The following is a 21,198-nucleotide window of genomic DNA, read 5'->3' on the forward strand; positions in this document are numbered from 1 at the left end:
ATTTTTCAGACCAGGTGTTGACATTTTCCCCCAGTCGGGTGTCAAGCCGTACCTGCGGGGGCGGTTTCGGAGCAGCAGAAGCCTAACGAGAGAGTGCCCTGGGTTAATGAGTTGTTGCAAGACAGCACAGCTAAATCCAGCATGACACGGTCCAACTTTCCAGTTTAATTAGAAACCTGGACCTCCTGCTCATGCCTTAATTCACTTTTTTGACTTGAGTGACAGCTCAGCCTCTCCCAGGGAAGGTGACTGCTGGGTTTAAGAAGCGTGGGTGTTGCTGGCAGTCGTCCTCCCCCTGTCTTGCCCAGCTTTGTGTTTGCCATGGCAATATCACGCCGTGCCCAGCAGAGCAGCTCAGCCAGGCAGCGGCTGGGTGCCTCTCTTGGCCAAGGGGAGCAGCTGGGACCTGCAGGATTAGCAGGATCCCCCTTCCCCCTCTATTTCCTTGTGGATCCCAGAGGTGGGAGGGAAGCAGCTCTACAAGGCTGTAGGGAGGGTGCAAGGACCTGGCACAGGCTCCTTCCCAGCTATGGCTCCAGCACTCCCGTGCCAGCTCCTGTTTGCCTGGCAGCCCTGGATTACAGAGATGCTATCAGTGCTGGGGAGAAGGTTTGTGCAGCAAGTGCAGAAGTTCAGGAGTGCAGTAAGTAGCAGAGCAATTGTAAAGCTCAGCAATTAGTGGCTAATTGCTGCTGCAGAAATGTGCAAGGAGCCTTTTATTCCTTCCTCCATGTGGGGTGGCTGATCAGGTTTGTTGTTTGTGTCTTCTCCCTGTCCTTGATAGCAGGACAGGACAAGGGGGGAATGCTTTAAGGTGAAGGGTGGTAGATTTAGATTTGATATTAAAGAGAAATTCTTCCCTGTGAGGGTGGTGAGGCCCTGGCACAGGTTTTCCAGAGGAGTTGTGGATGCTCTGGGTGGAGCATGGCAGCGTGGTGCTCTGGTGATGTTCTCAGCTGGCAGGAGTGGCTCTTGAGCTGCCTGGGAGATGTGCATTGTGCCAGCAATGGAGAAACTCAGCATCTCAGGGGGTTTGAGAGCCACCAAGGGGCCTCAGTGCTGTTTTCAGAGCCCCATTTGGCCAGACACAGAGGCAGTGGGAGGAATCCCCTGGGAATGGATGCTCTGCCCCCTCGTGCAGCCCCTTGCTGTTGTACATCACACCCTCACACAGTCACTGCCACTGCCCCATCCTCACTGGGACAGCCTCAGGGTGCCTGGAATGACTTCTGGACAGCTTGTAGAAGAGACATATTTACTTAATAAATAAATACAAATAACACATGGCAGGTACTAGCATGAAATACACACTATTGATGTTGTGAGGGAGATAAGGTCTGAGGCTGGAGCTTTGCCTAGCTCAGCTCAGCATGCCCAGCTGGCACCTACCAGGCTGGCCTGGATAAGGGGACTGATGGTGCAGTCTGGAACTGCTCGAGGGCAGGTCAGAAGCTACACACCTGGATGGACAAATATATGAACAGACAGTAGCCAGGGAGGCTTTGCCTTAGGATGCCTGGGGACACAAAGTGTGAGCTTCTCTGGGAACTGGCATGACCCTCGGGCACATCTCTGGGTGCCTGCCCAGGGCAGGTCCTGGGAGCTGCAGCGTGGTCATGGCACACATGGGCACATGGCTGAGGGTCATGGTATACATGGCACACAGCTGAGGGTCATGGCACACACGGGCACAGAACTGAGGGTCATGGCACACATGGCTGAGGGTCATGGCACACACGGGCACAGAGCTGAGGGTCATGGCACACATGGCTGAGGGTCATGGCACACATGGCACACAGCTGAGGGTCATGGCACACGTGGCACCCACAGCTGAGGGTCATGGCACACACGGGCACAGAGCTGAGGGTCATGGCACACATGGCTGAGGGTCATGGCACACACGGGCACAGAGCTGAGGGTCATGGCACACACGGGCACGGAGCTGAGGGTCATGGCACACACGGGCACGGAGCTGAGGGCAGGGGAGATGGGCCCCCATGACCTCAGGAGGGTGTTAGGACTCGTCCCCTCATCTCTGCAAAGCTGGGTGCAGAGCAAAGGGGCTCTGCTTTGGCTGGATTTGGCAAAGCCTTGACCTAAAGCTGGGAGCTCTGCTGAGCTCCAGGAGGCAGCAGCAGTTGGGTTTCGGGGTTTGGGGTCGTCCCTGGGCTCGGGGCCGGGCTCAGTCGGCCGAGACGGGCAGGGGCAGGAAGAGGATCGCCTTCTGGCCGTAGTGAGTCCGCGGGCCCAGCTTGCTGTTCCCGTTCTTCTTCAGCCCCACAAACCAGCTCTTGTCCGCGTGCATTTTGGAGACGTAGGTGTTGTAGTGGTTCTCCTCGAGCCTCTCCAGGAACAGACACTCCTCACCCAGTAATTCCTGCAAGAGAGCCCGGGGGAGGGATGGTGAGCCGGGGATGCTCCTGACGTGACAATCCCAGCCCAGCTCTCCCCTCTAAGGTGCCATCCAGACCTGCCTCTGAGATTTCCACACCCCAGTAAAGCTCCTATTTAAACTGTGGGGCGGGTGGCCTTGATTCACTCCCCTGGGCCACTCCTGTAGCAAGGTGCCTGACCTGGGAATTTTAATTGGCACTGAGCAATCAGCCCCGTGCTCCATAGGCTGCCCCTGGCCCTGGCTCCTGCTCTGGCCCTGAGCTGTGTGGTGGCAGCTGCAGGCTCAGAGCACAGAACCAGAACAGTTTGGGTTGGGAGGGACCTTAAAAACCACTGAGTTCCAGCCCTTTGCCATGGGCAGGGACACCTACATGGGGGAGCTGCAAGCTGCAGAGTATCTGCTGCTCCAGGAATGAAACACAATATTTATCAAGTGTCAGATAGGAAACACAATATTTGTCAGAGGCAGGGCAGTAAATGGCATTATTTGCTAATTTACTGATGTCCCCCCAGAATGAAGCCAGATGCAGAGTAGCCGTGCAGCTGCCAGAATCCCAAAGAGAGCCCAGTTACTGCCTGTGGTTTGCATTCCTCAGCTGTGAGATGCCTGCAGCCTGCCCGTGGCTGCTCCCAGGGGATCCCCCCACCTACCGAGCCGTAGAGCAGCCCGTTGGTGTCCATGGCCAGGTACTGCCCCGACTGGGTGCTCCTGATGTGCACCACCCCCACGCTCTCTGCACTCAGCTGGAGCTGGACTGCAGCAAAAATAAAACAACAGTGAGAGGAAAATGGGAAAAGGGGATAAAAAGAGCTGCCAGGAAGTTTAGTGGGGTATTTTGTTGAAGCCTGGCTTATAAAGAGTTTATAGGAAACAGTACAGTGTGTAATAAAAGTGTCTCCTTGTACCCTCTTCTTCAAAGAAATCCCACAGCCATCCTTTAGGAACCAAAGACCAATTTTTCCCTTATTTTACATCAAAGGAAGGGCAGCCTTTTGGTTACCATGCTGGAATGGGACACAGGAGATTGGGGTTTTAATTCTGGCTCTAATTTACAAATTTCTCATGTGGTTTGACAAGACACTTAAGGAGTGACATATGAAGAAGCATTTTGAGAGCTAAGCCAGGGATGGGCAGACTGCAGATGCCTGCACTGCAACCCCCTGATCCAAAGCATCCCACCCAGCTGTCTGCTGCAGCTGGATTTATCCAGTGTTGTAGATGGAGAATGGAGAAATTGAAAAGGCTGTGACAGTGACTTGCAAATTCCAGCTCTTCCCAGTGATCCTTCCCATCTCGTAGGCAGCTTCTTTCCCGAAGATTTATAACAGCAATATTTAGGTTGGTTGGAATGAAGTATGAACGGATGTCTCGGCTCCAGCTCCTTCCTTCCTGTTTATATTTAATTTATTTATCCTTATTTAGATGAGGTAAAAGGCAGTGTTACCTCTTGGCCTGGTGGAACACCCATTGCAGTGAAATTTTTGCTGGAATGGTTCACATCCTTCATTTCTGGCATTTCCTGCTCAGTAAATGATAGTTAATTAGGAGGCAGTGTGGGTGCAGGTTTGCAGGAATGCTTGGCCCCTGTGCAGGCCTGGTTTAGGCTGGGAATGTGCTCTGGGAAAACCCCAGCCCACCTGCATTCCCTGAGGTGCTGCAGACCTGAGACTGCTGAGAGCAGGCCAGGGAGGAAGGAGGGAAATGGATTGAAAATGAGGATGCTGTTCTAAAAACTGTCCTGGGAGGGGGGAGTGAGGACCCTCCTGCTGCCAATGGGACATTGAGGTTTTGGCCAAGAGGGAGTGAGAGCAGTGGATCCAGAGGACAGAGCTCGTGCACTAAACTCTTTCATGTTCTCTTCCAGGTCTGTACAGAGATTTCCTTCCATGAAGTAATGGGATGGAAGAGGGAAAAGGAGACTTTTTGTAGAGATGAGCGTGAGCTTCATCCTGGAGAAGTGTCCAGGTAAGATTTCTTTCCATTCCTTGGCGCAAGCTTGGAATGCCCACATAAAGGACATGGGAAGTGGATCCTGATGTGGGGCTGGACAACAAAGGCTTAGAGAGAGTGACTCCTTCTGCTCTTCTTAGAGGTCCTCCCTGATTCTGAGGCCATTTGAGAGAATAAGAAGAATTCTTGGTATTTGTCTGGAGCAAAATGCAGGCGGGCAGTGTGCAGAGCACCGGCACAGCTGGAACACTGCTGTCCCCTCTGGCTTCCCAAGGAGCCCTGGGTGTTCCTGTGCCTTGTCCCTCCCTGGGGCTGGCAGGTGCCTGTCCCAGCTGGGTGACAATGTCCCACAGTGCCAGCCATGGTCTGGGCTGCTCCTCTTGCACACCAGGGAACGATGCTGAGCGGCTCCATCGTGTTCCAGGCGCAGGGGCAGGACCGTGGGTGCTCAGAGCAGGGCACCTCTCCCCAAGGCTGCTCTGCTGGCACTCAGCCCTCCCAGGAGTTTCCTCTGTAAATATTAGTGTGCTCCTATATCCCAGTTTATGAGATCATTTACAGGAGGTTCCTTTCTGGCAGAGGTTTGCAAACATGTGGCCCCGGGCCAGCAGCCAGGGAGGTGTGAGCGTGCTGGGAGGCAGGGCTGCCTGCACTCCCTGCCCAGGGCACGGGGCAGCCCTGGGGACCACTCCAAGGTGAGGAGCTGCTTTTCCAGAGGGAAAAGGACAGGGCTGTGTGATGGCATCCATGCTGTGAGACACCAGCCTGGGCCAGGGCACAGGAGTGGGCTCATGGCCTTGGTGGCTCCCCATGTCCCAGGAGATGTCATCTTGATCCTGGCCTCTCCTTCTGACTCCAGCAAAACCTCTGGAAAATGCTGCAGAGACACTGTCTGAGCTCATACCACCTCTCCTGGTGTGTCTGTGAGCCCAGTCCTGTCTCTTGCAGATCCTTTGGGTCATCATCCAGCCTTTCCAGGGGGTTGAGGGTTAGTTGCTGGCTTTATTCCTGCCTGGAGGCTGGAGTTGCCTGCTGTGTTTATCCAGCCTCAGGGAGCTCATCTCCATCCATCCCCCAGCACTGCCTCGTGCTGGAGAGACAGTGTTTGTAATTAAAACTCAGCTCTAAACTGCCTGTGAGTAACACAACAATAGCAAGAGGAAAGGTTAAGTTTGGGGGAGAAGCCACATATGTGCTTGTGGTTTAAAGAAAATAAAAGTGCTTTTCTTAGCACTTTGTAAGGCTGGCTTGGCTCCTCCCAGCCTTTCCTTCTAGTGAGATAGGAGCCTGGCAGGGCCTGGTCCCATTCCAGTAAATGTTCAGGATGTGAACCTGAGGCTGCTGCCAAGAGCAGGGGCAGAGCCCAGCCCTGCTGCCCAGGGAGCCCTGCAGGAGCTTTGCTGCGTGTCCAGCTCTCCTGGGCAGCAGGGTAAAAAATCCTCTGAAGGGTTTTTGGTAATGCAAGAGCACAAAAAGCATTAAATTCCCAATGATTCCTCGGTGGGACAAGTGGTGGTGTCTGCAGGAGCAGCTCCTCCCAGCAGAGGTGCCAGTGTCCCACGGGCTGGAGCCACCAGGGTCACTGGCTGCAGGGATGGGGACAGCTAAGGGGGGACCCTAGCCAGGGTGACCTCGTAAAGGGCTGTGGCACACGGATGGCAGTGCAAGGACAGCACAGAATTCCATGTGATGCTGTGTGTGTGCGATGCCAGGCTGCCCTGAGCCCCCCCTGCCAGGGCCAGCTCCCCGTGTGAGCCAGCCCTGCTGCGTCCCTGTGTCTGCCTGCCTGCCCTGAGGTGAAGCCAGTGCCAGGTCCAATACTGGAGATATCTACTGCTGTCCTTCAAATCTGCACTTGGACAGCACACATCTCACACCTCCCCTGCTCGGGGTCCCAGCTCTGGGTGTTCTTGTCCCCCTGCAGGTGTGTTTGTCCCCTGCAGGTATGTTTGTCCCCCGGGATGTGCGCTGCCACACCATCCTGGTCCAGACCCCGTTTTCCCCAGCTCCCCCTTCCCAGCTGATGAAATCTCAGCGCAAGGAGCCCCCCAAGCCCCCGGTGTGCTCACTGTGCTCGTCGCTGCGGTCCCTGGTGCCATCCACGGTGCCGTCGGGCAGGATGCGCAGGAAGTGTCCCCCGTTGCTGCAGTACAGCAGCTTGGGCTTCTTGTAGTTGCCCGGGGGCAGGTTGAACTTCTCGGTCAGGGCGCTGAAGGTGGTGATCTCCCCCTCGGCCATCGCGCAGCCTCTCTCTGCCAGCGCCGGGCTGCAAGGGAGGTGACAGCAGGGTGGCACCGAGAGCTGGCACGCGCTGCTGCTGCCGGGCTGCAAGGGAGGTGACAGCAGGGTGGCACCGAGTGCTGGCACACGCTGCTGCTGCCGGGCTGCAAGGGAGGTGACAGCAGGGTGGCACCGAGTGCTGGCACACGCTGCTGCTGCCGCCCGGCTTTAAAGGCAGGCAGGGACGGGGGAGGGAGCCCGGGGGTCCCGCGGGCCGGGGGCCGCTGATTCACAGCCCAAGGCGATGCTCCCCCGGCGGGGGAGGTGCGGGGGGCTGTCTCCTCGCTGGGTGGGGCTGGGCAGGAGGGACTCTGTCCTTTTAATTTTATCACGGTGAGTTTTGTTTTTGTTCTCCCTTCTATTGACGTGCGTGCTAAAATTACACACTCCGAAAACCAGTTTGAAAAACAGCCGGTGTCTGATTGGAACCCGCAGGAGGCGGGAAGGGAGCCCAGGTAAAACTCTCTCTGCACTATTATAACTCTCAAACACAATTATGACCAGGAATTGCAACACCCACTGCGTGTCAGGTAGTAAATATTGCTCATCTCTTGGCACTCTGCAGCTCACCTGCCCAGGACACCCCTGGAAAAGGTCAGGACATGTTGGATGTGGTGGAGATGGGCAGGGGCCAGGAGCTTTCACTGCCAGGCTGAGCAGATTTACCCAGACACTGATCAGCAGCATTTGGAAATGGGAATTTTGAGTCCAGGCTATGCCAAGGGTCAAGCAGCAACATCTCAGTGCCTAAAGGGGCTCCAAGAGAGCTGGAGAGGGGCTTTGGCCGAGGATCTGGAGGGACAAGATAAGGGGGAATTCCACTGCCAGAGGGCAGGGTCAGGTGGGATTTTGGGAAGAAATCCTTCCCTGTGTGGGTGGGGCTGCCCTCTGCCCTGGGAGTGCCCAAGGCCAGGGTGGGCACTGGGAGCAAGCTGGTCTCATGAAAGATCGTGCTGAAACCTCATTTTGCTGGAGGCTGTGGTCACAATCCATGTTTAAGCAGATGCTGTGCCAAAACCTGAAGGCATCACCAGAGCAATCAAAGAAAGAAGCTGTGGAGGTTGGAGGCTGAGAAGTGAGAAGTGCTGTCACAGAAGGGCCATCACAGACATCATGGGATGCCACAGGTGGGGGCCAGAGTCCCACGGATATTCCAGGTACAGTCATGTTTTTAGCCTAGAAACTACATTTACAATCTCCCACAGATTCATTCTGTCTTTCATACACAGAGTTCTGTAGTGTTTGGAGAGAAGTGAATTCATGAACAGAAAAAGACACGGCACAGAATAAATCTAGATACAGGAAGTTGCTTTAAATGTCATGTATTCCCACAGCTATATTATGGAAAATATTTTATAGTCGCTGTTTATATGTGTTTATAGGTTGTAAAAATGTCTCTTTAGGCCTGAGTTGTGCTACTGGTACGTTGGGAAGGAGCCAGTACCACACTGTGTGGGTTTGCTGTGCTGCTTGGAGTGCCCTGGGAGATACTGAGGGTATCTGCAGCACACACGTACATACACAGAGAATCTCTAAACACTCGGCCCCAAACTCTTCAGTATTTAAAAAAAACCTGCAAAAGCAGCTGCAAGAAGGGGAAATTACTCCTGGAAATGGATCCCAGCTGCCTGCAGAGAGTAAAAACCTCTGGCAGTTGGATTGCTAAGAGGAGGATCCCAGGAGACGAAGAGTGTGGCTGTGGGTGAGAGCACCCCCAGGCACTGCACCAGCTCTGCTTCCTTCGTGCACAGGCTCCAGCCCAGGCTCTCAGACCCCTCGTGTGACACAGACTGGGATTTTGGGGAGTGATTTCTGCAGTGACAACCCCCAGCCCCCAGCTATTGCCATGAGGCTGGAGATGCAGCCTCAGAAGCTCTGTGGCTCCTGATGGTTTCCAGAGCAGGTGATGCCAAATACAGACTCAAAATCTTTGTTTAACAACACTGTGAGGTGAAGTTATTTCTTAGAGTGTCTGATCCCTACATTTACTTTTCTCTCAAGACACCACCGTGCAGTAGCTCAGTTTCCTTGCCAGCTGCCAGCCTCTCTCTGAAGGAAAGCCCCCAGCTCACCCAGGGTGGCACACGGGGCTCTGCTCCTCCACTGAGCTTTAATCAACAGCAGCACTGGGTCATTTCCTAGAGCCAAAGCTTTTCCTGACCATTTATCTGAGGGTAGAAGGCACCCAGAAGTCTCCTGGGTTGGTGGTGGGTGGTACTGAGAAGCAAACACCCCAGACCCAAGGGCTCTGAGCAGGATCTCAGCAAACTCTGCAGCCAGGAGTGAGGAGCAGCCTGGATTCTCCCCACAGTCACCTCAGGGTCTGAGGGCACCTCCTGACAGCTTGACCAGAGCAGCTCCACTGGAAACAGCTTCTTCATCATCACTGATTTCCTCTAAGGTTATTTTTGCTATTTTTAGGAAGAATCCAGTGCTTGCCAGCTGCCCTGAGTGCCCCAGCAAAGCTCAATGAACACTTTTCCACTCCCCTTGTCTCCCCGTGCTAAATACCATTGCTGTTCTCAGACTTCATGGCCATGGAGCTGCTCCTCTACAAACACCAGCCCTCATGGCCCTAGCATTATACTTTTGGCAGGAACATGTTAGGGTTTTATGGGAATTAAAAAGCTCGAGTGAGAGAGAGAACCTGAACCAAAGACAACATAAAGGGCCTTATTTCTTTGGGTGGGAGCCCAACAATGCTATTAAATAGCTGAAAGCAGAACAGAAAGCTCTCTCAAGTATGCAAGGCTGAGAGACACCACACTCCAGTGGTTACTTGGTGCCCCATGGAGAAAGGAGAATATTCCAAGAGGAGATGGCTGTAAGGGGCATAGCTGCTGCTGAGCTCTGAGCCCCCTGGTCTCTCCAGGACTGGGGTTTGACCTGTTTGTCCACAAGCAGCTGTGTTTGTGGCTCCTGTCTGCTCCAGCTCTGTGCACAGCCTTGCTGTGCTGCCTGAGAGAAAACCCCCACGAGGAGGAGTCCCTGGGAGCTGCAGCCAGGGCACCTGCTCCAGGACAGCCCCAGCTCCATCTGCACCCTGGGGAGCTGAGGGCACCCAGCTCTGCCTCCTGCGGGGAGACTTCAGCACCCCAAAGGACCAGAACTAAGTTCTGAAGGTAAAAAAAAGCCTTAAGAAGGGAGCTAAACCCAAATGTTCATTTGATCCAGGTCCTGCTGAGCCGTGGTGGCTGCGCTGTGCTGCTCCCTACAGCTCTGAGGGAGAGGAGCCCAGTGCAGAGCTGGAATAGCTGTGAAATTCTGAGAAGTTTGGGGTCGGTTCCAAACTTTATCACTGGCCAAACCAGTGGCTTTGATGTGAAATCCCAAACTCTGCGAGCATCTGACTGTGAGCATGGAGGGCTGGTGGTGCTGCCAATATCAGGCGTGTGAGCTCTGAAATAACAGCACATGCTGGGAGCCACGGAGGGAGGGAGGGAGGGGTGGGACCTCTGCTCTCTGCCTTAGAGCTGTGCAGACTTCACCACACAGCACTTGTTTGCATGGCAGAGGTGGTGTTGATGGAAATGTGGGGGATTCCTAATGGTCCAAAAGGTTTTGCATGTCAGAATTGCCAGGATTTTTTTTTTTAAATTTTTTTATGGCTCCTGTGGCACAGATTTAGTGGCCAGCAAAGGCTCAACCCAGAGTTGACAGCTTAAGGTGAGCCTTTTTTCCTTGGGTATGAAATACCTGGCTACTACTTGGAGGAAAGCAGAAGTATCTCACCTACTGGGTTAAAACCAGATTGGATTGATTCAAACACATCAAAATTTTCCTTGGCTTTGGACACAATCTTTTATGTAGGGTTGGAAAGAAATGTTCTGCATGGCCTCTGAGTGGCCACGGGGATGAAAAGTGCAGCTTATCACAGTTGTCATTTAGGTGATCAGCTGGAGATCACACAGAGAGCTCCAGAGAGATGAGAAGCTGCTGAACCCAGGAGTCTCCTGAGGCTTTGTGCAGCCCTGGGTAATGAGATCAGTGTCTCGTGAACCTGGCTCTGGTGAGTTCAGTGGAAAGACTCCAGTTGGTTTCACTTTGGAGAGTGTTATTTTCTCCATTAAAGCAGAAATGCTGTTTGTTCCAGGACGTGTGACTCAGCTGGGATCAGACAGCATCACCTCCTGATGGGCTCCCTTCCCACTCCCACTGTGACTGCAGCCACCTGAGCAGAACAGTCACTTCCCAGGCAGCTCAGACACTCCGTGTGGGAATGGAAAGCTCTCAGAACAGGTAGACTATTTTTAGGGAATTCAGGCTCTGAACTGCCTTTCCCAGGGGTTCCTGTGGGTTTTGGGGCAGTCTGAGATCTACCTGGGCATGTGGAGCAAACATCTCTCAGATAAACAGAGATTTTATCCATTGTAAGTTTCAGAGAACCATTTCATGGGATGGATTTCCTCATCCAGGAGAGGATTAGACAGCAGGCAGAGGTTTCCTCATGCTCTGGCTGCTGCAGCAGCAGCTTGGTGGGTCTGGGGTTATCAGCATGGGCAGCCTGCAGGGGCTGCCTCCCCTCCCGAGGCTGGCAGTGCAAGGCACAGCTCGGATTCCTTGGGCTGTACCTCCTCTTGGAAGGATTTAATAAATGATTGGGCAAAGCATATGATAAATATGTAATAGATCACTCTGTGAGTATCAGTGGAATGCACTGGCTCTTTCCTAGGCTTGTTTATGACCAGGTGATTTTATCTCTAGTGATGTGATTAACTGCTTAATGAAGTATTTATCAGCCAGGTTTTACCCTTTGCAAGTGGAATATGCTGTGTGAGGTGCAACCAAAGGCATAAAAATCAATTTAACTAATGCCTGCTGTCATCATCTGCTGCTCTCCACCAGAAAACAGCCATCCCACCCAGTCCCACTGGATTTGGGGCTGGTAGAACAGAGGGGCTGTGTAGCTGGAACGTCAGCACTTTCCTGAGTGGGTGTCACTAACGGCTGATGACCAACACAGCAGCACCACGGGAGGGACAGGGTTAACCCAGCCCAGCCCTGTGCCCTCAGGGATGCCCAGGGGGAAGCCCCATCCCTGGCCCAAGCCAGCTGTGGCTTTTTCAGAGCTCTGAGCCCGGGACACCCCGGCTGCTGGGACAGGCGCTGCAGCCTCGCACCAGGCTGGTGATGTCCGTGGGGAGGCAGGAAAACCAAGGCATCCTCCCCTTTCTAATTACCTCCCACCCACGGCCCTCGGCCATCCGGTGATTAACTTAATTGCAGCTCCAGCCCCAGAGCAGGAGCTTTGCCAGGAGGGCCTTGCCCCGTGTCCTGTCGGGGCTGGGAGCAGGAGCAGGGACAGGAGCAGCCCTGGCTGCACACACAGACCCCACGGATCCCACCGTTCCTGTCCCTCCCAGAGCAAGCCGGGTGTGTGGGACCTGCCGGATGGGAAGAACGCCTGGACAGAGAATCACCGAGGGTGGGCTGGAGGATGTGCTGCTCCCAGGGGACACGTCTGGGCTTTGCAGTGAGCACCCCGGGCTTCCCCTTCCCTCCGGGATGCAGCAGGTCCAGTCTGCCCTTTCCAGGTGCCCTTTCCCTCTCGCAGGCTTGTGCCAAGGCCAGTGCCAGGCATGGTCCCTGCTCCTGTGCTTTGCTGCCTCCCAGCACCTGGGGCTGGCTGGGAGCTGCCACTGATAGGTGCCACGAGTGACACCAGTCTCATCCCTGTCACCCGAGGAGCAGGGTGGCTCTGTGCTGCTGAGGGCTCAGGGACGATGCACCAGGCACAGGACCCTTGTTTTGGGTGTGCCACCTTGGGTATGGGCAGGGCTGTGGGCAGCTCTCCTGCCTGGGTCTGCCTGTGCTTGGCTTCCCGGGAAAGGCATGGGGAGGGAGTGGATGCAGCTGATCAGGTGTTGGCTGGAGTGTTCTGTGACCATGTGGGAGTCCCCCGGGGGCAGGGGGCACCCCGTGTGCCCTTGGCTGCTGCTCAGCAGCCCCAGAGCGGGGGGCCCTGCCGTGGGGTCCCACCTGGCTGTGACACTGCTGTGACCTCTCCGCTGTCCCCGTGCCCCGCCTGCCACCCCCGCTGTCCGTGCAGGACACGGGCACAGAGCCAGACCACAGAGCCTGGCTGTGGCTGTCTGGGCTGGCGCTGCAGGTGTGGCTGCCCCGCACACCCACGGACAGACGGACGGACGGATGGACGGCGCCGAATGACAAACTCCAGCCCCAGGAGCTCCCTCTGTGCTGTGAATCCCAGCGGTGGCCTGGCTCTCCTGCTGCACAGTGTCCCCTGTGAGCCCTGCAGGGCCACTCCTCTGCTGAGCCCTGTTCAGGTTCGTGCCTGTCCCTCTGTCCTGCCGCCCTCTGCCACCCTCGGTGCTCAGAGGGGCCCAGCTCCTCCAGGCTGGAACTGGGAGTGAGGAGAGGAATGCTCACACGGTGTCAGGCTGCACCTCCTGCAGCTGGCCCTCTGAAGGGTGGCCAAGCCCAGCCGAGGGTTGGCTCCAGCTTCAAAACTGGGATTGGAGTTTGGGTTCAGCCTTTGTACCCTGTCCTTCCCCAGAGAAGCAGAGGGTGCTGGAATCGAGGGTTTCATCTCCAGGCCAAGTGAAGAGCCCACATCCATCCTGGTGGTTAACCATCAGCAGACATATCATCGCTCAGAAATCCAACTTCCTCCAGCACAGCCTCGCTCTGGGCTGTTCCAAGGAAAATCACTGGGGTTTCTGGGCTCACCATAGGCCCAGCAGTGATTTACTATGGAAATGTGCAGGCAGTTAATGCTGTTCATCCTGCAGTGTTTGTGTATGGCCTGTACAGCTGCTCTTTTTAACATCTAAGTAAGCCTGGCTGGAAGAATCCTGTTCTTAATTCTGTTGCCCAGTGTCTCATTTTAAATTCAGTCTCCAGTACCCCTGAGTTTTTTCCTCCAAGCTGCCTGAGTAAGGAGCTTAAGCTGTTGCTCAATAACAGTGCGATAAAAGCTCGAGTTAATAATGGCTATTACCAGGAAAATCCTCCAATAAATAATAATTTTCTTATCTGCATGACATTGGGACCGGAGAAAATGCCTTCCAGTGAAAAGCTGCAGCATGTAGGAGTGGGCAAGGAGTGTTTCAGATGAAAGATCAGAGCAAGGCAAGCTCAGAGCTGGATCTTGTTAAATAGAGATGAGTGGGTCAGCAAAAAACCGGGAATTAGTGTGGCTGAGTAGTCACTGGAGTGAACTAAGGAGAGCAGCTGTGCACCTCCACCTCTTGTGGTCTGTAGAGGCAGACAGGTCACTGCTGGTCGTGTTCTTCAGGCACAGGTGGGGGAACTCTCACTTGTGGCAGTGGGTGGCTCTGGAGCCACGGACACTGAGCCCTCTGTGTGTCACCCTCAGCTCTGCCTAGGAGGGAGCCTGAGTCACTCCCTGGGACCTGCCAGAGCCCGTGGAAGGGACAGCCCTACTTCTGCTCCTGCTGTCCCAGACAGGGGCACACCTGTGTCCCTGCAGAGCTGGGCACCTGTTTGGCTCTTGCTGTGACAAGGGTGACCACAGGCTGTGACAGCAGCAGGAGCAGGCAGTGCAGCCACAGTGCTCCAAGGAAAACAGAGCCCTGCCTTGGCTTTCCATTACGGAGCCCTCCAAGGGAAGGGGATGGGTTTTGGGTGCTCTGCTGCCCCTTCTCATCTCTGTAAACAACAAAGCACCACAAAGGGCTCAGTGCAGGACAGAAAGCTGCAATTTTAACAACCTGCAGCAGCTCAGCCCCTGAGGTTTCACCCACGCTGGCTATTTGCAGCTCCTGAGTGGGAGTTCAGAGACACCGCAGCCTTTGCTGTGCCCGTGTTTCCACAGCTGCTCTGGGGCCAGGCTGGCCCATGGGGATGCAGCCAAGGATCATGGAATCACACGATGGTCTGGGTTGGAAGGAACCTTAAAACTCACCCAGTCTCACCCCTGCCATGGGCAGGGACACCTTCCACTGTCCCAGGCTGCTCCCAGCCCCAGTGTCCCAACCCAGCCTCGGGCACTGCCAGGGATGGGGCAGCCCCAGCTGCTCTGCTGTGGTGCTTGTGATAATCCAGACAGGAAGATGCCACTGCCAGGCTGGCTCCACCTCAGAGGGCTGTAACAGACGTGTGGATGTGGCCCTTGGGGACATGGGTTACTGGTGGCCTTGGCAGTGCTGGGGGAATGGCTGGGCTCGATGATTTGAGAGGGGTTTTCTAAACTAAACAGCTCTTGGGTTCTGTGATTCTGCAGAAACAGGGTCCCTGCAGAGGTGAGAGCCAGCAAGGCTGGTCTGCAGGTGGGACAGGCAGATTTACCAGCCCTGGAGCTGTGGAAAGGAAAGAGCCCAGCTCAAGGCTGACACCCAGGGCTAAATTAAGAGCCAGGAGCAAGGACAGACTTTGTGAGCAGCAGCGGGCCGTGAGTCATGGGTGAACTGTGTGTCCAGACTGCTGTGGGCAGTCGGCAAATCCTTGGGAGGACGGCTCAGGGCAGACACCACCACTCCCAAAAGGAGTCTGAAGGGGACAGGAGGGTTTTAGATGCCATGCTGTGAGTCAGTGGTACCTGGGCACAGCAGCCAGCCTGGCTCCCACAGCCTGTGAAACTTTTCTGTCCTCAGGGACAGCTGCCAGCTTTGATGCTGTGGGCTTGGAATCTGCCTGTGGGATCCCAGCTTGGTCCTTTCCCCAACAGCCCTCTCAGTCTGCTGCTTTCCCTGGGCAAGGGACAGAGTCTGGGGGCAGGGAAAGCACAAACACAAGGGGAGAGGGTTCTTCTGAGCTCAGCCTTGGGGGGTTCTTCTGAGCTCAGCCTAAGGGGGTTCTTCTGAGCTCACTCCTGAGTTCAGGCCCAGCAGAATGGGGTTTGTTACCTAAATAAAAGAGAGGTCAGGCTTTAAGCAGACCATGGGTGCATGTTAATGGTGCTGTGCTGGGGTTAGTAGAACTTTATTTAGCACTGGCTGTGTATTAGCTGTTCTTGAAGGGAATTCCTAAATATTGACCTTGGCACCGTGAGAGTCTGTCTCAGCCCTTCTCTGCCACCTCCACCAGGTGGAAATGAAACACTTTTGTTATTCAAGGTTTAGAGGGAAAAGCAGGAGCTGTGGCAGACAGTTTGGTCACTGCAGATGCCAGGTGCAGACTGTCTCTGCCTCCTCAGGGCTGGAGGCCAGAGCTGCCTGGAATCCAGGCACGAGGCACAAGTGCTCATGCCTTGGTGGGCAGTGCCACCTGCCCTGTTAAACACTGGCAGATTTTGGGAATATTAACCCTGCAAGTCACTGATTGCTGCTGCAGCTGCTCTGCCTGGCCCTGGTCTCTGCTTTGCTTCTCCGACAGCTTTAAACCAACAGATTCTGGTGTAGAAAACAAGGGAAGAAACAGGAACTGAACACTGAGTCAGGCACCTTTCAAACACGGGGGAGAGGGAGCATTCCTGCATCCAGCAGAGACCACGACAGAGCCATTGTCTCTCCCTGAACTGGCATTCAACAAATGCAGAAGTGCAAAGAGATTTCTAATGTGAGGTTTCTCTTTGACAGACAGTCCCAGCCAGACCCAACCCCCAGGATAATCCCCAATAGATCTGCACTGACAGACAATGGGCACAGGATTCCTAAAAATGCCCCAGCCATGAGTCAGTGCCTGCTGTGCCCCGGAGGGAGAAGTGCTGGTACCCAGGGGCAGCCTGGGAGGGCAGGGCAGCCTTTACCTGCCTGGAATATCCATTTATTTTCAGGGAATATTTACTAAAAGGTTTTGATCTAGTGCAAGTGCTAATGTGTTTTGAGGGCAATAAAGAAGGGGCAAAAAAAAAAAAAAAGGAGATGGAATAAGCAAGGAAGGCTGAAAGAGAAATGGAGGCTAAAGGTGAGAAGGAGGAGCCACAAGGAATTGAAGTCACAAGGGTGGGGAGGAAATAAAGTAAAGGCTGAGGAGTGCAAGAGAAAAAAAATGTTGATCAGAAATAAAAACAAGGACAGAAAAAACAGAGGCTGCATAAGGGTAGAAGGCCAAGAAAGTGTGGGAGGGGGAAAGAACTGCAGAGGCTGAAAAGGACAGGAGGCCAAAATAAAGTGGGAGGCCAAAAGAAAAGTAGAGACAAAAAAAGTGGAGGGTGAAAAGGGGTGGGAGGCTGCAGGACACATGAGACATACGGGAAGGCCTGTCCAAAGAGGGGTCTAAAGTTTAATGGGTTCCTCAGGCAGGACAGGGCTCCGTGGTGATAAGGCAGCACAATGGCCAATTGTTCTCCCTGCACACCGGGTCAGCCCAGCTCCCCCGGCCTGGGCTCTGCAGGAACACACACTTGGGCTCTGGGCTGGACAGAGCTGGGCTCTGCATAAACTTTCCTCCAGCTCCACCCCAGCTCAGGGGATCAGCTCTTCCTCCTGAGCTCCCTAAATGACTTTGGCCTTCCTCCCACTGCTGAGACCTTGATCTTCCTCCCAGCTGAGGCAGCTCCTGATGCAGCTGGCTCTGGCTCCTTGCCCTTACTCCCAACCAGAGGAGCCAAAGCCCCACAGTGCCCAGGACCCCAGCACGGTGGGGACAGGGACAGGGAGCTGTTGCTGCCCTGTCAGGGGTTTCACCTTTGCTAAATGGCTCAAAGGAGCCAGGAGGCTGCAGGTGCTGGCAAGGGAAGGGGGCAGTGGGGACATGTGGCCCTGGGGCCATGCAGAGTCTCAGCCTGACACCTGCACCCCCAGCCGGGGAGATTCCAGCCTGCAGAAATTTGTGTTTGGCATCTTTGGTTTGGCTGAGAGCAGCTCACAGCTCAGAGCATGCTGCTGATGAGGAGTTTTGGGTGATCCCTGTGGTGTTATTTCAGCCATAAATCATAGAATCATCCCAGAATGGTTCGGGTTGGAAGGGACTTTAAAGCCCAAGCAGTTCCATCCCCTGCCATGGCAGGGACGCCTTCCACCATTCCAGGCTGCTTCATCCCCTGTCCAACCTGGCCTTGGGCACTTCCAGGGATGGGGCATCTCCAACCATACTTAACTGCCCAGAGGAGCTGTGGCTTCCCCAAACCTTTCTATGGTTCTGTGATTTATTTATTTTGTGTCAAAAATGAACCATTTATAGTGCTGTGTCACTGCAACAATTTTCCTTTCTGTTTGCTGTTCTGTCTGATTGGGGTTTTTTAGTTTGTTTGGTTTGGGGTTTTTTTTAATGGTCCAAATATTGTGTTTTGCCATTTTAAATATTTGGGTTTTAGTATATTTCTATTTGAATTCTCATCTGGGCTTCTGCTTCTACCCAGAGCTTCAGGTGAATTTGCAGTAGTTTGGAGATTGTCATTTGGAGTGATGCTCCCATCACTGAGCCACTCCTCCCTCCCAGGATTTGGGGGCACCTGCAGGGTTTTGGGGGGGTTTGTCCCAGCTGGGGGGACCATCACGCTGCCGCCCTAAAGCTGTCCCTGGGGAAGAGAGCTGCTGCCCCACCACATCCCAGCCCGACCCTGCACGTCGGAGCCTCCCTCTGCCCTGAGCACGCCGGGGGGATCTGTGGGGCTGGCAGAGCATCCCCAGGGCACCCACGGGCATCCCGGGGGATCCCAGAGTCTCCGGTGGCAATCCGTGCCCTGGGGTGTGTTTGAGCATCCCGCGAGGCTCCGTGGGACCGTCAGGGGGCTCAGCCCCCGGCCCGGTGCGGTCCCGCCGCCCCCCGCCCGCACCTACCGGAGGCTGCGCGGCGCTCCCGGCGGCGGCTCCCGATGCGCGGGGAGAACCGGGATGGAACAGAGCGAGCGGGGATGGTGAGGATGAGGAGGAGCTGCCTCGGGGCGGGGGAGCGGCGGGAGGATGCGGGGGGGGAAGGGGGAGGCTGATCGCACCCACCCCCCGGCGGGGCCGGGCACCTGCCGCACTGCCCGGGCAGCGCAGTGGGCGGCGGCTGCGGCTGAGACCCGGGCAGCAGGAGCGGACAAACCCCCTCGCCCCGGAGCCGGGCCAGCACCGGCCTTCCTGTCCCTACCGCCCTTGCCTGCCGCCCAGGACATTCCTGCGGCGCTGGGTGTCTCAGTGCCCTCCGGGAAGGCGGTGACCTCCCTCACCCCTGTCAGCCCCGAGCGCCCCGGGCAGCGGGGAGGGGGTCCCTGCCCTCCCCGAAGGGGTCCCTGTCCTCCCCTTGGCAGTCTCTGCCATCCCTAGGGTGGTCCCTGCTAGCCTTAGGGTGGTCCCTGCCCTCCCCGGGGGCAGCTGCCGAGAAGGGGCCGGGGCACCCACGGGGCTATGCCGGGCACGGCTGCGTTCCGCTGGCACCGGCAGAGCTTGGCCTTAAAAGCCGAAGTGTTCGGGAGCGCTGTCAGCCGGATAAAATGCAGCTCCGCGTCCCCGGGGACGGCGCTGGAGCCTGGTGGCCGTGCTGGCTCTGCCGGGGGGGCTGTGCCGGGGCTCTGCCCTTCCTGGGGGCCACGGGTGGGCTCGGGGGGTGCCCGGGGTGGGCTCGGGGCTCACGGGCTGGGTGCAGGTTGGGGTGCGGCTGTGCGGGGTGCGAGGTCGCTGCCGCAGCACTAATGAAGCTCTAATGAAGCACTGGCGGAGCCCGAGCGATGATTTCAGCGCTTGGCCGGGCTCCACCAGCCCTTTGATGTGGTGATGTTTAGGTTGCGTTATCTAAAGCTCGCTCAGAATAGGCTTTCAGTGGCGGCTCACGTGGAGCCAGCGTGTTTGGACAGGCATTCCGGGCTGGAAATGCCCGCAGCCCAGACGTTTGGATAAAACATTCCCGAGCTGACCGTGGTTACCAGCGCCGGCTGGGGACAGCTCCTAGCGCTCCCCACAGCGCAGGTGGATCCCGAGCTTTCCCGACATAGCAGTACACTTTTTTTCTCCCCCTTTGTTTTTAATAATCCCGCCCAAGATTTCATCTTGCTTTTTCAGAAAATAAAAAATAGGTATAACCAAACATTCCTGAATCTAACAGAGGAGCAGGCCTGGCTTTGCCTCAGGTTCTCCTGGACTAAAGGCGTGGGGATTGTGAGGATGTGGGGAACATTAGGAAATGCTGGTCCATTTTCTCACTCAAGGGAAACACCCCCTTGTTTTGGGGATGCCAAGGGCTACCCCCTCCCTGCAGCCCAACCCTCCCCACATGCCCAGCTGCCCCTGCCCCCTGGTCGTGGCTGGCACTCAGCAGCCCTGGTGCGGTGCTTTGCAGATGGTGTCCTGCCAAATTTGTGTCCTTTCTGCTTGTCCCGAAGGCTGATGGCCCCGGGATGGAGCCAAGAGCCGGAGCGACGCAGACACAGAGCAAACATGGACTTGGGCAGCGGGATCTGCGCCGGGCACGAGGGAGAGGAGGCTTGGCCAAAACCCAGGCACCGACCGTGCTGCAGTGGCCCCGGGGCCTGCCCCCAGAGCCAGAGGGATGGGGACACTGCAGGGGTGGGGACACTGCAGGGGTGGGGGCACTGCAGGAATGGGAGACAGAGTGTAAATGGGGAACCCTGCAGGAATGGGGCCTGTTCAGGGATGGGGGCACTGCCTTGGCAGCAGCTCTGCCGCCCCCCTGCCCTCCCCAGTCCAGCCCTGCCTGGGCAGTGCCAGCAGCACCTGCAGCAGGTGCCTGTGCTATTTCTCAGGCTCTCGGGGTGGATTTGATGGGTGCTGCTGCTGCAGCTCCTCTCCTGTCCCTGCCTGTGGTAAGGAACCTGCTCACCTCATGCCCACCAGCCCCCTGGGCTCCGAGTCCCATCAGTGCCAGCTCCCGGGGCTGTAGGGAAGCGCAGTGGATAATAAACCACGGAGCCCCGAGGAAGCTGCAGGTGCTCCCCTGCCTGGCCCCACGCACAGGCAGTGCCTGTGAGAGCAGCTGAGCCTCAGCCCCGCTGTCCTGGCGGCTCCTCATGCCCCAAACCACGGTCTCACAGCAGAGATGACTTAAACAACACTTCCTGCACGTTTAGAGTGAGACCCTCCAGATCGTCCTGTCCTGCTTTGGTTCTGTCCCTCCTTGAGTGATGATCCTGGGAGCACTCAGCAGACACGGCTCAGCCCAGAAGGAGCTGGAACAGCACCGGGGTGCAGAGCCCCATCCTGCTCCTGCCAGCTCCCAGAGCCGGGGCAGAGGAGAGGAAACCCAGCTGCTCCTCAGCACCACACACATGGACGAGCTGCTGAGCTTGGCCGGGAGCTCAGGAACCAGGAACGCGCTGCAGAGCCTGTGGGAAAGCACCGCAAAGCCCCCGGGAATGTGTGACGCTGTGCCAGGGTGGGAAGTGCAGGATGCTGGAGAAGGCACTCACCTGTGGAGGCTCCAGGTGCGCAGGGCGGGCCCTGGGAGGCAGCGCCGCTGACCTGCCGGGGTGGGCAGGGACGTGCTGGGGTCACCCTGCCCCTCGCTCCACCTCCCGGAGCCTGGCAGCGCCTGCCCGGGGCACAGCCCGGCCCCTGCAGCACTGGCGGCTGCCCCCGAGCCGGGCAGGGCCCGCAGGCGGGCACAGGCACCGGGAAGGCACCGGGTCCCGGCCGGAGCGGCCCCGGGGCTGGCGCTGCCGCCGCGGCTCCGCACCCGAAGGACGAGGAAGTATGGATGGATAATCCTTCGCCTTGCTATTTTTTTCCTCTCATGTGATCTTGTTTTTGGACGGCTATTTCGGGGCTGGA

General features: G+C 56.2%; 1 protein-coding gene across 6 annotated transcripts; it reads right to left on the reverse strand.

Moving 5' to 3' along the window:
* Nucleotides 1-145: 145 nt before the first annotated feature.
* Nucleotides 146-20,927, reverse strand: FGF1 (fibroblast growth factor 1). Of its 6 annotated transcripts, none has more exons than XM_009091566.4 (4): nucleotides 20,838-20,927; nucleotides 6,415-6,611; nucleotides 3,046-3,149; nucleotides 146-2,377 (listed from the first exon to the last, which is right to left on the reverse strand). In XM_009091566.4, the coding sequence occupies exons 2-4, from the start codon at nucleotides 6,581-6,583 to the stop codon at nucleotides 2,183-2,185; spliced, it is 468 nt and encodes a 155-aa protein (XP_009089814.1). In that variant the 5' UTR covers nucleotides 6,584-6,611; nucleotides 20,838-20,927; the 3' UTR covers nucleotides 146-2,182. The 6 variants fall into 6 exon arrangements, with proteins under 6 accessions (XP_009089814.1, XP_018771159.1, XP_050835727.1 ...); XM_018915614.3 differs by having other exon boundaries at nucleotides 6,415-6,670; nucleotides 20,838-20,926; XM_050979770.1 differs by having other exon boundaries at nucleotides 6,415-6,729; nucleotides 20,838-20,908.
* Between the last annotated feature and the right edge of the window lie 271 nt (nucleotides 20,928-21,198).

This window comes from Serinus canaria, chromosome 13 (assembly GCF_022539315.1).
Source record: "Serinus canaria isolate serCan28SL12 chromosome 13, serCan2020, whole genome shotgun sequence".
Lineage (NCBI taxonomy): Eukaryota > Metazoa > Chordata > Aves > Passeriformes > Fringillidae > Serinus > Serinus canaria.